At 38.8% G+C, this 15,187-nt stretch overlaps 2 protein-coding genes across 3 annotated transcripts in view; one reads left to right on the forward strand and one right to left on the reverse strand.

Moving 5' to 3' along the window:
- LOC122551576 (zinc-binding protein A33) overlaps positions 1-8,781 on the reverse strand; it is a 33,202-nt gene extending 24,421 nt beyond the window's left edge. Inside the window, exons 1-3 of one of the 2 annotated variants that reach the window (XM_087986898.1) lie at positions 8,643-8,775; positions 7,904-8,016; positions 1,906-2,180 (exon numbers count right to left, since the gene is read on the reverse strand). In XM_087986898.1, the coding sequence (XP_087843024.1) occupies positions 1,906-2,145 (240 nt within the window). In that variant the 5' untranslated portion in view covers positions 2,146-2,180; positions 7,904-8,016; positions 8,643-8,775. Of the gene's footprint in view, positions 1-1,905; positions 2,181-7,903; positions 8,017-8,642 lie in introns of both variants that reach the window. The other variant, XM_043693682.2, reaches the window with a different exon arrangement.
- Positions 1-15,187, forward strand: part of zcchc4 (zinc finger, CCHC domain containing 4) — a 91,587-nt gene that overhangs the window by 61,773 nt on the left and 14,627 nt on the right. The window contains exons 6-8 of the mRNA XM_043693667.2: positions 6,041-6,113; positions 10,003-10,153; positions 12,247-12,341. Of these exons, the coding sequence (XP_043549602.1) occupies positions 6,041-6,113; positions 10,003-10,153; positions 12,247-12,341 (319 nt within the window). The remainder of the gene's footprint in view (positions 1-6,040; positions 6,114-10,002; positions 10,154-12,246; positions 12,342-15,187) is intronic.

Genomic DNA, 15,187 nt, shown 5'->3' on the forward strand with positions numbered 1-15,187 from the left:
CACTGCCCTAGAACCCCAATGCAACAAGGACAGAACCCACCCTCCGGTCCTCACCTTCCACCCCACCAACCTCTGCATATATCGCATCACCCTCCATCACACTGCCACCTACAAACGGACCCCACTAGCAGAGATATATTTCACTCTCTACCCCTATCAGTGTCTGGAGAGACCATTCCCTCCACGACTTCCTCGTCGGGTCCATCCCCCCACTCTTGGCACCTTCCCCTGCCACTGCAGGAAGTGCAAAACCAGCACCCAAGGTTCCAAAGGATTCTTCCACATCCGACAGAAATTTACCTATATCTCTACCAATGTCATCTACTGTATCAGTTGCACTCGATGTAGTCTCCTCTACATCGGGATGACAGGACGCCTCCTTGCAGATTGTTTGAGAGGACATCTCTGGGACACCCGCACCAACCAACCCCACCGCCCTGGGGCTGAACACTTCAACACCCCCTCTCACTCCGTCAAGGACATGCAGGTCCTGGGTCGCCTCCACTGCCAAACCGTTACCACCTGACACCTGGAGGAAGAATGCCTCATATTCCGCCTTGGGACCTGCATCTACACGGGATAAATGTGGATTTCAACAGTTTCCTCATTTCCCCTCCCCCCACATTATCCCAGTCCCAAGCCTCCAAGTTGGCACCACCCTCCTGACCTGTCCATCACCTTTCCCATCTCTCCACTCCACTCTCCTCTGACCTATCACCTTCTCCCTCACTTTCATCTACCTATTGTATTCTCAGCTACCTTTCCCCCCAAACCCACCCCCCTCCCATTTATCTCTTAGTCCCCTGGCCCACAAGCCTCATTCCTGAAGAAGGGCGTATGCCTGAATTGTTGATTCTCCTGCTCCTCGGATGCTGCCTGCGTGTGCTTTTCCAGCACCACATACTTGACGCTGATCTCCAGCATCTGCAGCCCTCACTTTCTCCCTGTACCTTTACAAGTATGACATGTGTAAACGTGTCATTGCTGTGTGCTTGATAGTACTGTTCTGATTAGCATTTGTCTGAGTCTGGACATGCTTTTGGAAGAGGTGTTTTACCTAGAAAACGGCGTATTGATCTCCTGTGGCATTGTACAGGGAATGTCGATCAGGTGTAACGTTGATGTGAAGTTATAGTGATCAGGACATACATTGTATTTCAATTCTCATTTTAAGATCACAGTTCTGCTCGAAACAACACTGATAAAGCACTGCAGTAATACATTTGCTTAAAGAAGCAGTATCATTTGTTGTAGTAGCTGTGTTGAAATGTTTTATTGTGCTGATCCCAACAGTTGATTACTGAGTTGTCTCCAGTGCTCTCTGCTGAAAGTGCAGGGTTCAAATGTCTCTTTCCTCCACTGTATGTTAGGTAGTTGCTGCAATTCCACCTACACACTTGTCAGTCAACACCTTAAAGCAAGGTTCTCGCCTAAAGCAAATATTTGGTTATTTCACATTTATGCAAATTATGGAAAATATGTAATAACTACCTTTAGAAAATACAGTGTTTATACCTAGGTTTCAAGTGTAACACTGCTTTTGTATTTTAACACAGCATGTGTTTTGCGTGGTGTTATTATCAGATTTTTGTTCCTGCAATAATTTAAAAGGGCACTTGCTCCGTTTTGAATTGCAAGCCTTTGGTTGACCATGTGACACAGTGAAATAAACCTTACTAACATGTCGACACATCACTTTCACATTGTAACATGATAAAAGTTATGCATTTTTAAAAACATTTTCCAAAATATATTCTTTAAATGGAGATAACTCCTCTTTAAGTTTACTCTCATGGGTTTGCCTCACCTAAAGGAGAGCAAAAATGGGCATTATTGATAAACTATTGAGATGCTGCTGGCTTCTTTACTGCCAAGAAAAGGGATTTTTTTTGAAGGAAACAGTACCTGTAGTAATAGCTGGTCTTCACTCCTTTCAGTTGCAATCTGGGTTAGTGTTGAGGTTGTACATTCTTGCAGTTTTCTGTCATCTGAATCTTGGTGCCTCATTTGCTGTGAATGGACTAGAGACATACTCCTGTCCTTTGGTGCAAGCGTGTTAGTATCCAGTACTGTAGTAACATTTGAATAGATAGCATGTTGCTCTTGTCCAGAGTGAGAAGGAAAAGACTGTGTGCTTTCTGCCATTGGTACAGGCTGAATGCAAGGGAATCAATAATAACCTGCAGAGTTTGAACAAAAGGTAAACAGAGCTAGCTGCTGTTGGATTCATTCATGACGGAGGTGTGTAAGAACAAGTCCGAACAAAACCTGGTTCTTTTTAGTGTTGTCTTTCTTCAGGAGTTGTTTCTTTAATTTATCATTAGATGTTTACAGATTAAATTTGACCAGAATATCAATTGATTAACTTTGTACATGTGTGTATCACCTCCCTTCATAAAAGTGGACTAATCCAGGTTGAACCCTTATGGTGATTGGCAGCAAGTTTGTTGGAACAAAATTCTGTGGACTTGAAAATATGTTCAAGCGTAATTACAGCAATGTCAGAGCCAAGGATGGGACAAGTTACGTTTATCTAACACCGGTTAATCAAACACATTTCCCATACATTTTCACTGTAATTATTTAACTTTTCACCGGATTATGCAGTTTAGAGGTTGTTAATCTCGTTCTGAAATAATTGCATGCTTCTTAAGAATATTTACACAATGAACATTTTAGAATATTAAACCAGATTTGAGTTGGCAATGTTTTTAAAGATTATTGCTGTGTGAACAAAAGTCATTTGATAAGTCATTTGATTTTACTTTGAAAGGAGCTGGATAAAATGGTGTTTTTCCCGAAGATCAATTTCTCCTTATTTCTTTGCCAAGTTATAAGTTTAAAGGGTTTAGGAAATATGTAACTGTAATTTATTTGGCATCTCATCTCTCTCCATTTAGCCAATCATTCTCCTTATGTTCTAGGTTCAAAATATATCATTGGGACTTCTATTTGCAGCACTAGCCAGTTGCTTTTCTTTTGTTACTAACGTTTAATCAAGCCCATTCAAATACAAACAAGAGAAGTCTTTGAATTTAGACTAATTGTCAAGGAGCTTCTTGGAAGGAGTATAGTTGGCTAATTTTCTTTTCTGATGTTTGATTAAAAAGGCAGTAGTGGATTAATGTTATTGTTCTTTGGTGTTGTAAAGTTAGATTAAATCATGGAAATTTATAGTGCCCCTGTACCAAAGGGAGGACATTCAACTGTTTTACTGATCACAATAATGAAAGAATTGTTTACTTTTCTCTTTCCCTTGCTGTTTTCTCATACTTCAAATATTTCATTTCAAATATTGTATCCATTTCCCTGTTAAAAGGTGTTACAGTTTTGAGACAGCAGAACATTCCTCCTCCTAATGACAGTCTGTATAAGATAAAGTCTCCTAACTTCTACCTTAACTATTTTGGTGATTGTTTAATATGATGCCTTCTATTTGTTATATTGCCAAACACTAGAGGTAATTTAATATATTTTACTTTATCAAGTCTTCTCATAACTGTAAGTCATACAGTCATAGAGATGTACAGCACGGAAACAGTTCCTTTGATCCAATCCGTCCATGCTGACCAGATATACCAACCTAATCTAGTCCTTTTTGCCAGCACTTAGCCAATATCTCTCTAAACCCTTCCTATTCATAAACCCATCCAGATACCTTTTAAATGTTGTAATTGTACCAGCCTCCACCACTTCCTCTGGCAGCTCATTCCATACATGCACCAGCCTCTGCATGAAAAGTTGCCCTTTAGGTCCTTTTAAATTGTTCCCCTCTCACTTTAAACCTATGCCCTCTAGTTTTGGTTTTGAAACATTTATTAAACCTTTTTCTCATTCTAGGTTATAGGTTAACATTTCACCCTGGTATCATATTGAATCTCTTCTGTGTTCAGTCCTGACCTTTAAATCCTGCTAAAGTATGGCATTTAAAACTGAACACCTTTTTTTAATTTTCTCAACCAATGATTTGTAAATGCTTTGTATTACCTTTTTGCTTTTCATGCTCTAACATGTTTTTTGCATGAATACCACGTTTTACATTCCTTTCATTGAGAAATGTCTATTGGCCATTCCTGTGTTTTCTTCTTTGACTAACTCACTGCTGCCATACTGCCTGTATTACTGTGTGCCATAATTTTATCAATTATTTCTCTGTGTGCATCAAAAACCTTCTTGAAAACCGATATGAGCAACATCCATTTCCTTTTACTCAGCAAGTCTGTGCTGCCAGTCCTTAAATAAGCTAATTTCTCTACGTTTTAGTTTACAAGTAATTAGATCTCTTTTATGGCTTAAACTTCTCTCAGTCAGACTGACTAATCTATAATTATCTAGTTTATTCTTTTATCAAAGTTGTCATATTGCCATCCTTCCAAGCTTCTAACAAACGTTCATTTTGATGATGTTTGAAAGATTGTGACCATAGCTTATAACTTTGACTTATATTGGCATTCTACTTCTGTACAGCTACAACAGTATGGAATTTTTCAGTGAAATAATATGGCAAAGTACTCATTTGATATCTCTGCCATTATTTTGTTTTGTAAAATTCACCTTCTCATTACTTATTGATCCAGCCTTTTTTTGAATTTTACTTTTTATATATTTAAAACCATTTACCAATTTGCTTTATTTTACCCACTAATCTTCACTTATCCCTTTTATTAGCCTGTTTAATTCCCTTTCTGTCAGTTAAAGACTTGGAAAAGTCATTTGATACATATTTAACAAACCAATAGCATTAAATAATATTCTTACCCTTTGGGAAGGTTGTAGATGGGCAGTGCTGTTTTGTTGACAGCAGGTTATGGTTGAATAAGAACGTTTGATGATGGTCGGATGTTTTGAAGTTTGATTCATTAGCCTCGGGATTTATGAATTTTTATACCCACCTAAGACATCGTGTATATTTTTCAAAAATCCACTCCATCTTTCGAGACTGACATGAAGCCATGGACATAAAGTTGCAGTATAGAATCAAAAAATAATATTGCACTGAAGGAGGTCATTTGGTCACAGTTTAGCATTTACATTTGTAGGCCACCACATCCCAACCCAAAAAGGATTAAAAGCTTGACCAAATCCTCTGCAATTTCCACTTTTACTTTTCTCAGCAACCAAGGCTCACTGGGCCCAGTATCTCTTTATCTACTTTCATCTTATCCATTTCCTTTACTTTTCTTGTTCCTTTACTGTGACATTTAGAGTTGTTTTTCTTTAGTGAAGACTGATGTAAAAATACCATCAATATCTCAATCATGTCTTTGCCTATCCTTCTTTTATTTATAAAATACTTCTGATTTCCTTTTCATGCCTCCCACCAATCTTTTGCCATATGTTCATATTGCCCTCAATTTCTTTATCTGCTGTCCGTGTACTTTCGGTATTCGCCTTGGTTCTCTAGAGTCATAGAGATGTGCAGCATGGAAACGGACCCTTCGGTCCAACCCGTCCATGCCGACCAGATATCCCAACCCAATCTAGTCCCACCTGCCAGCACCTGGCCTCAAACTTATTATTCTCATTTCTGAGGTAATGGGTTCACCTCTAGCCATGACAGCTGATGGAATGTGAACTCTGGTATATTATAAAATCTGATATTGAAAGCTAGTCCCAGTAAAGGTAACCTTTAGAGCTATCATCAGTTGTTGTAAAAATCCATTCAGTTTAAGAATGTAAATCTGCCATCCTTACCTAGCCTGGCCTACATAGTAAAGACATTGTCTTAACTGCCCTTTGAATTAGCAGCCACTCATTTCAAATGCATCAGACAAATGTTTCATTTTTGTTTATTGTTTCATCACTGGATTATTTACTCAAATCCTAAGGGATAGATTGATGCAGGCAGTGGTGCAAAATGTGAGAAGTATTACATTCTGTGTTGAGACACCTCTTCCTCAGTTTGATGCATTCAAAAATCACCCTTTATGTTCTTTCTCTTCATTCTCAACTGTTCATAATCTAATTTTCGTGTCTCATAGCCCAGTGCACAACTCGTAAGAATACCTGTAATAATAAATATGATTTATTTTCATTTTAGATATTCCCAGTTTTATTCAGAGGAGGAGTTTTGCCACTACAACATGTTTAATCATTATTTCTTTGGGGGAAAGGTAAGTACCAATACATATATGATGTGGTGTTTGATTATATTGGTGCAATACCAATGTAGTTCCTTTGTTCCAGAGAGGAGCAAGACAGGAAGCAGGAACCAGCAGGCCAGTTAGCCTAGCATCTGTTGTATGGAAAATGCTAGAATTTGTTATTAAGCAGGGCACTTAGAAAATCTTCATGCAATCATACTGAGCCAGTCTGGTTTTGTGGAAGGACAATTATGTTCAACTAGTGTATTAGAGTTATTTGAGTAGTAATAGGTCAGCTGGTCAAAGGGAAACATGTAGCTGTGATGTGCTTAGATTTCCAAAAGGCATTTGATAAAGTGCCACCGTAAAGATTGTTTATTAGCTTGAAGAGGAAAGTTGGTTAGTTAGCAGGAAGCAGAGAGTAGGGACACATGGGACCATGGGGTTGACAAGCTGTAACTAGTGGTGTGCTGCAGGAATCCTTGCTGGAGTACAGCAGTGTGTGCCATCTGGAAGATGTCCATAGTAATTCTCCAAGGCACCTTCCAAACCCATGACCTCTATTCAGTTGAAAGATAAGAACAGCAGAAGCATGGGAACACCAGTTGCAAGTTCCCCTCCAAGCCTCACATCATCTTCGCACCATAACCCTCAATCTATTTGCAATATGTTTGAATGATTTGGATGAAGGGACCAAATATATGGTTGCTATATTTGTTGAAGAGACAAAGATGGGTAGTAAAATAAATTGTGAAGAGACTGTAAGACATCTGAAAAGGGATTTATTTGGGTTAAACATGTGGGCAAAAGTTTCGTAATTGGAGTATAAGTAGGTATAATTATGTTTCTGTGTTTCCAAGTTGTTGGTTGTAGAATCATAGAATTCCTACAGTGTGGAAACAAGCCATTTGGCCCATCAAGCCCACACCGACCCTCAGAAGAGTATCCCACCCAGACCCATTCCCCTACCTTATCATTTTATATTTCCCCTATGACTAATGCATCTAACCTACACATCCCTGAACATTATAGACAATTTAGCCTGGCCAATTCACCTATCCTGCACATCTTTGGATTGTGAGAGGAAACCGGAGCACCTGGAGGAAACCCACGCAGACACGGGAAGAATGTGCAAACTCTACACAGACAGTAGCCTGAGGCTGAAACCAAACCCAGGTCCCTGGCGCTGAGAGGCAGCGCGAACCACTGAGCCATCATGCTGGTTCTTGGTCACTGCACAAGAAGCTCGCTGTTTAGGGAACCCATGTAGCTGAGGTCTATTCTATTCCTAAGGTTCAACATAGTTCAGGAACTGGTGACAGAGGTAACAAAATATATGATGAATTGAACTAATAAAATATTTATTAAATTGAGTAGTAAATTAAGCAAACACATTTGCTGCATATATAAACCCAGTGTAGAACAAGCTCTTAGGACAACACTAAAATGTATTATATACAGCATTTCAACGGGTAATTGGGGAAGGCTCTAAAGCAAAAGTGGGTTTACCTGTTGTGAAGTTTCCATTTATATACTTCTACTTAAATTAGTAAATCAATAGCTAATTTTATTCGGGACCATCTGTTGTATTTCAAAACCGTAAGATTAGTTAAGTATGTAAATCTGCGTTCTGGTTCTATAATCGGAGTCTAAATTAAATAGTTTGTTTCCAACTTAATTCCCACTCAAGAGTTTTATTGACCTGAATCACTCTTCCCCGCCAGTGAAAATTAACTCCTGTGATTCTCTTTAACACTTTCACACTGGTACTGTTTTATTTGATTTCTGAGGATATTACCAAAATTTTCACTGATAGTTACCTTTCTAATTCTGGAGGCAGACTTGAAGATCCTGATTTTATGTGATTCTCCTGCAGGCTCTACTTCAAACCACTTATTCTCGATAGCACTTCTCTGTAGTTGTTTCTTCAATCCTTGAATATGTTGTTTGAATTAAAGCCTTTTCATTTGGTAGTTTGTTTCAAATACATTGCACACAAATGTTTAATTTTTTGTGATGTTCTTCCACTTAAACGCTATAGTTACATGTAATCTTTGAATAGTATCCCTTGCTTTGTGAAGCTTCATCCTGTGATAATCGATTTTAATTTTCTCTCCATCACTCTTTTACAATCCCCTTGTTTTATCTTGCTCTCACTTTCTTCTATTTCGATAAAAGCAATAATTATCAGTTCATGCAAATACATAATGTATTTAAGTTTGTTATATGCTTTGAGTACGATTCATCCTGTTATGTAGTTTATCCTGTGTTTAGCCTCATATTATACTTCTTGCTGTTTGCTGGGTAAACCAAATAAATTGTTGATTAACTAGATGTTCGATACTGCTCAAGCTCCATGCTATCTGTTCAGTTCTTGATTTAATTAGAAACAAAATTAAGCAGTACAGAAGGAATTGAGTATTGATTTTTGTTTGTGTACCTCTATCAATTTTATACCGGCAGTAAGTGACCAGTTTTCACAATTTAATTGATGCTGTTATAGCTGAATACATAAATTAACTATATTCTGTGTGACATCCAGCTTAAAAGTTGTCTTACCTCGGTTCCTTTGCTGCTATCTGATTTTCAGAGATTTAGATCTCCTTTCTGTTGATCTTGCGAAGAGTTGATCATAAAACTATTCTGTTCAAATTCTTAAACCGTAAAGCAGACAGTACAAAGGTTGTGCTTTGTTATCCAGCAATCTTGTGTGATTTCTATTCTGGTATTCCTGTTTTGCTCCTCCTCTGATTCCCTGGATCAAAAGGACATGTTGAAATTGAACCAATGCATGTTTGTTCGGTTAAGCAGTGAAGACGTTTAGAAGTTAAATTTTTCCTGTTCATTATATTTAAACGGAATCCATATGGTAAGCAGCATTAAGATTTTGAAATTATACAAGGACGCTTTAAAATTGAACCATAGACTAAAGAAAGAAGCCATATAACCCACTGTGTCTGCCTTCTGCTGAACAAACTAGCCATCCATCCTTAACCCCTTCCGAGCACCTGGACCATAGCCTTACAGTACTTCAGGCACAGATAAGTGGAGAGGTTCCACCTTAACCACTGAACTGGACAGTGAATTCCAGCCACAAAACTCCCTCTAGTGTAGGCTTTGTTATCCACAATATTGCAGTCCATTGCTGTAGGTAAAGCCCTAATATTTTTATTTGGAGTTCTAGGATTTTGACCTAGTGACATTGAAAGAGTGATGCATTCCCAAGTCATGGTGACTTGTAGATGGTGGTGTTCCCATGTACCTGCTGTACTTGTCCTTCTAAATAGTGGTGGTTATGGGTTTGAGAGGTGCTGTTTGAGGAGCCCTGGTGAATTTCTGCAGTAAATCTTGTAGATGGCATATATTTAAAGCTCCTCTTAACCTTCCCTGCTCTAAAGAGAATAATTTATTGTTTCTCTGGGACACTCCACATAATTAAAGTCATGTTCTATTTCTGACTTCTCAAGACTGCGTTGATCCCTTCATTGCTTTTCTCTGCTTTCACATTAGTTGTGACTGTATGTCCAGTTGTGAGGCGTGAATAGATTGCACAAAAGCAATGTGTTCTGTATCACATCACTATTTTGCATTAGAAGATCAAGCAGGCCAAAAGGAGGGTGAATTCAAAGCAGCACAATTCAACTTGAATTAAATTAAATTGGATGCGTGTGTGTATTTTTATTGTTAATGTTTTTCATAGTACTCCCTTTTATTTACCCCAAGGGCAAATTTAAAAATATCTCCTTGTAAGTAAGGGCAAAGATTCAGGTCATAAAATTATCATAATTGTTAGTCAAAACATTTTAAATACATATTTAATGTATCTTATTTATAAAAGGTAGTTGTCAGTACGGCTGTACAACCTGTTTGAAATTGCTCTTGTGTTTTGACACGGATTTACTTCATTTACTTTTCATAGCCAGCCTTTGAAGCATTCCGAACATTCTTATGTCAGAACAAGGGAAAGTCTGTTGTTATGGTGACTGACCCGCCATTTGGTGGCCTAGTGGAGGCTCTAGCCCACAGCTTCAAAAAGATTGTTGGTGAATGGAAGACTTCACGGAATACAAGTATGGAATCTCAGTATAATATGTATTCAAATGAATGGAATAGGAATATTTTGTACTTAGGAATATAGAAACATGAGGAATACATCTAAGCCAGAGAGCTCCTGAAACAAGTTCATCATTATTTAATTTGTACAGCGAAAGAGAGTGTGTTAGTTGGTCCTGATCCTCATCTCAATTCCAATTATGTGCCTTTACTCCATATCCATATCCCTTGATCAGCCTAACCGCACACCTATCTATCAATCAAGTCTTGGGAATTCCCTATTGTTGTCATATTGACCCCTTTTGGGGCAGTATGTTCCAATAATTTGACTACTTTTGCATGAGAAAGTACTTTGCTCCTGGATGCTTTCGCCCTAATTTTAACATTTTGTTTCTTTTGTTCTTTGTTTCTACACCAAAATGAATAGGTTCTCTGGATTTATCTAAACAAATGCTTCTATGATTTTGATCACATCTCTCCTTAATTTACTAATCTTGAGCAAAAAGAAGCCACATTTGTGGAGTCTCTCTCAAAGACTCATAGTTACTTGGAGCACAGAAGGAGTCCATTCAACCTATTGTGTTCAAGCAGGTCAACAAGATCTGACGCTGCTAATTCCACTCTTGCATTCTTGGCCCATTGCCCTGGAGCCGACAAGTGAATATTCTAGATACTACTAAAATGTTACTAGAGTTTCTGATTCAGCAACCCTTTTAGGTAGGCTTCCAGATTTCCAACATCCTCCCGAGGTGAAAAAAAATCAAATTACGTCTTAGCCTTCTACCTATTACCTTAAATCTATGCCCTCTGATATTGACCCGTCTACTAATAGAAATACCTTCCTAACCACCCTATCTATGCTCCTCATAAGCTTATGTGCCTCAATCAAGTACCCTCTCAACCTTCACTACTTTAAGGAAATTAACCTCAACCTATCCAATCTTTCCCATAGACCCTTGACCCACACAGCAGCCAGGTAAATCTCCTTTGTGCCCCCTCTCAGTGTAATCACAACATTCCCATAAAAAAACTGCACGCAGTACTCCAGTTGTGGCCTAACCTAAGTTTGTTTATACAGCTCCAGCATAGCTTCTTTGTTTTTGGGTTCTGTGCCTCAGCTAATAAAGGCAAGTATCCCATATGCCTTCTTAACCAACTTGTCTACCTGTCCTACAGTCAGAGGTGGTGAATCTGTAGAACTCATTACCACAGAAGGCTTTGGAGGCCAAATTTTCAAGTATGTTTAAGACAGATGTGGGTAGGTTCTTGATTAGCAAGGGGGTCAAGGGTTACAAGGAGAAGCCGGGAGAATGGGGTTGAGAAGTATCAAATTAGATTGAATGGCCAGGCAGACTTGATGAGCCAGTGGCCCAATTCTGCCCATGTATCATACAGTCTTGTGATATTATGGCTTTCTGGAAATCCAAGTACATTACATCAATGGACTCTCCTTTATCCACATTGCAAAGAATTTCAAAAATTGGTTTGATTTAATTTGATTTATATCTGTAGATATTGAAGAGGTAATATTTGTCCCACTTCGTTGTTCTTTCTCCATAGCCCTGCAGATGTGTCCTTTTCAAGTATTTATACAGTTACCTTTTTGAAAGTTTCTATTGAATCTGCTTCTTTCATTCTTACAGGCAATGAATTACAGACTTACTAACTTGCTGAATTAAAAAAAACTCATCTTCTGCCTGGCTTATTTCTCTTTGAAAGAAAAAACTTCTTAACATTTCAGTCTGCATCAAATCACCCTTCACTCTGCTCTATGTAAGGAGTGCCAAATGTCTCCATAGTTTAATCTTCTAAGCCCAATCACACGGAACCTAAGATCGTTACACCTAAATATCACACTCTGGGCACATTTACTGAAAGAATATGTGGTAATTTCTATAACTTGTATTGATTTTTGTTCGATTTGAAATCTACGTAATCAGTAAATATTTTGTAAATAGTAAATAAACCAGACACTGAGTTAGCAGATGTCAGCTGTAAAGAGTAATGGGCAGTGATGTAGCTAAGGATGTAGCTAAAGGATGATTTCTCATTTGATGTTCATACTGAGGAACTTGACACATCAACACCTTCTAATTTTGTTTTCATTCAGTTAATGAGGAGTTGCCAATAATTTGGATTTTTCCTTACTTTTTTGAAACTCGTATTCGGCAATATTTCCCAACGTTGAGCATGTTGGATTACCAGGTGAGGGGATTCACAGTATACTTGATATTCTCGCTATGTGTAAACTGAGATCAGTGAAAAATTGCCACATGATTTAATCTGCAACTAGGATAGTTTTGGTGGTCTCTGGCCATGCAAAATTTATAATGTTTATAGAAGCGACCAATCCTTGTACAGTTTTGCATTTTTAAGTTAGGCTGTGTACAAACTTACACACTTAGATGCTGAGTATTTTAAGCAGCGCACAGTATTGAGTTGGTACCCTTCATCAGGAATTTCTTCCTATCTATAGTCAGGCACAAATGAATGAATTAACTCAGTCACCATTCACCAGCCATGCAGTTGTTACCTCAGCTACTAACCGGGGAAGCTGTGGTAGGAATCGAAAATGTTGTCTTAATTGTTCAAAATAATACTACTACAGCTTCATGCTTCAGGCCTGGAGAATATCAAAAGAAAGTTTGTATTTGATGATTACTGTAAAACTGAGATAATAACTGCATAGCTGGTGGGTTCGTACCAGACTATAGATAGGAAGGAATTCCTGATGAAGGGTTTTTGCCTGAAATGTCGACTGTTCTGCTCCTCGGATGCTGCCTGACCTGCTGTGCTTTTCCAGCACCACACTCTCGACTCTCATCTCCTCACCTTTGCCTCCTTCTGATATCAGTCTACCCTCCAGCAAACTGTAAGGTGAGTCACTTCACAAACCAGAGATAAAGTGATACCAAGTATGAATAAATGTGAACAGCACTGATATCAGAAGGATCCTGTGAATCTTTATTATTTTTGGATGCGCCTCAAGGAGCCCACCAGAAAAACTTGTCCCTGTCATTCTAAGCTTTTTAGTTCCCTCTCTCAAATTATACCTGTCTATGTTTTAACTGAGCACTTACCTTCAGACCCAGGAGTTTTCCCATGGGCCACCCTGTTTGCTTTCTGCCAAATCCTGCTCTCTACTTTGGGATTTACAAAGTTAAAAATCACCCAACACCAGGTTATAGTCCAACAGGTTTAATTGGAAGCACACTAGCTTTCGGAGCTGGTATGCTTCCAATTAAACCTGTTGGACTATGACCTGGTGTTGTGTGATTTTTAATTTTACACACCCCAATCCAACACTGACCTCTCCAAATTGGGATTTACAGGCTGGAAAAATTTTAATCAAGTCAGGAAATGTTATAATAAGGTTAAAGTGGCTTCTCCCTCAGACTGGTAAGACTCTAGGGGTTTATTGCTTTCTGGACAAGTCTTTTATTCTCCTGTAGCCGCTTTGAACCATATTGCAGAATTATTTGACACTACTGGGCTCGGTGTTAATGTTTCGATTTCAATATCAGCTGTCCTTTTAGTGTTTTCAAGTAAGATTCCTTATTGTTGCTAAATTAGGAACAGTTTTGAGCTGGGGTCTTGAAGGCAGTTTAATATTGTGGAAATAGGTTTTTATATTAAGAGTCTCTTCTCTGCTGTTGCTTTTGATTATTCTTCATTCCAGCCTGAATCAAATCACCTCTCACTCTGCTCTATGTAAGGAATGCCTACCCTCCATTGCTTTTGATCATTCTTCATTCCTTCACATGTGGAACTGAAGCTTACGGAAATATTCCAACCCTTATGGCTTGGGTTTGGCAATTTAACATATTTCTTTTTAGGGTGTGTGTGGAAGAACCAGAATTTCTTCTTAGCCCATGTCAATTTAAGAGAGTTTTTAGTTTTTGCCCTGAGGCATACTTGGCTTGGGATTGCAAGATATGATATGGGTGCAGCTTTTAAAAGATTGCAGTGAGCTCTTAACCGGGGAAGCTGTGGTAGAAATCGAAAATGTTGACTTAATTGTTTAAAATAATAATAATAACTGATAGAAGCACATACTACAACAACTTCATGCTTCAGGCCTGGAGAATATCAAAGGAAAGTTTGTATTTGGTGATTACTGTAAAACTAATGTAACAACTGGTGGGTGGTGACTGAGCTAATTTATTCATTTGGGCTTGACTATAGATAGGAAGAAATTTGATGGAGATATTAGAATGTTGCCCTTCAGCATTCATTACAGGAGTCTCCTTCCTGGTTTTGAAATAAAACCTAGCCAGGCAGAGTCTTTGGTAATGTAGACCGTTTTCTCAATCCTCAGGACGTAGAAAGGAAAATTCTAAGGAAATTTTTACGTATATAAGGAGCAGAAGGTGGCTAGAGAAAGTGTGGATAAAGGGATGCTCAAAATTTGTGAGAAGATTTGTAGCTCGGGTGCTCGTTGTTGTGGTTCTGTTCGCCGAGCTGAGAATTTGTGTTGCAGACATTTTGTCCCCTGTCTAGGTGACATCCTCAGTGCTTGGGAGCCTCCTGTGAAGCGCTTCTGTGATCTTTCCTCCGGCATTTGTAGTGGTTTGAATCTGCCGCTTCCGGTTGTCAGTTCCATTGGTTTTGCTCATAACCAATGTAGTGTACAAAATCCCATGCAAGGACTGTACAAAACACTACATAGGACAAACAGGAAGACAGCTAACGATCCACATCCATGAACACCAACTAGCCACGAAATGACACGACCAGCTATCCTTAGTAGCCACACACACAAATGACAAGCAACATGAATTCGACTGGGACAACACTACTATTATAGGACAAGCCAAACAGAGAACAGCCAGGGAATTCCTAGAGGCATGGCACTCATCCACAGATTCAATCAATAAGCACATTGACCTGGACCCAATATACCACCACTGCAGCGGACAGCTGGAACTGACAGCCGGAAGCGGCAGATTCAAACCACCACAAATGCCGGAGGAAAGATCACAGAAGCGCTTCACAGGAGGCTCCCAAGCACCGAGGATGTCACCTAGACGGGGGACGAAACGTCTGCAACA

Source organism: Chiloscyllium plagiosum, unplaced genomic scaffold (assembly GCF_037043375.1).
Source record: "Chiloscyllium plagiosum isolate Xiang-an unplaced genomic scaffold, Cpla_swu_hap1 HiC_scaffold_1, whole genome shotgun sequence".
In the NCBI taxonomy this organism is placed as follows: domain Eukaryota; kingdom Metazoa; phylum Chordata; class Chondrichthyes; order Orectolobiformes; family Hemiscylliidae; genus Chiloscyllium; species Chiloscyllium plagiosum.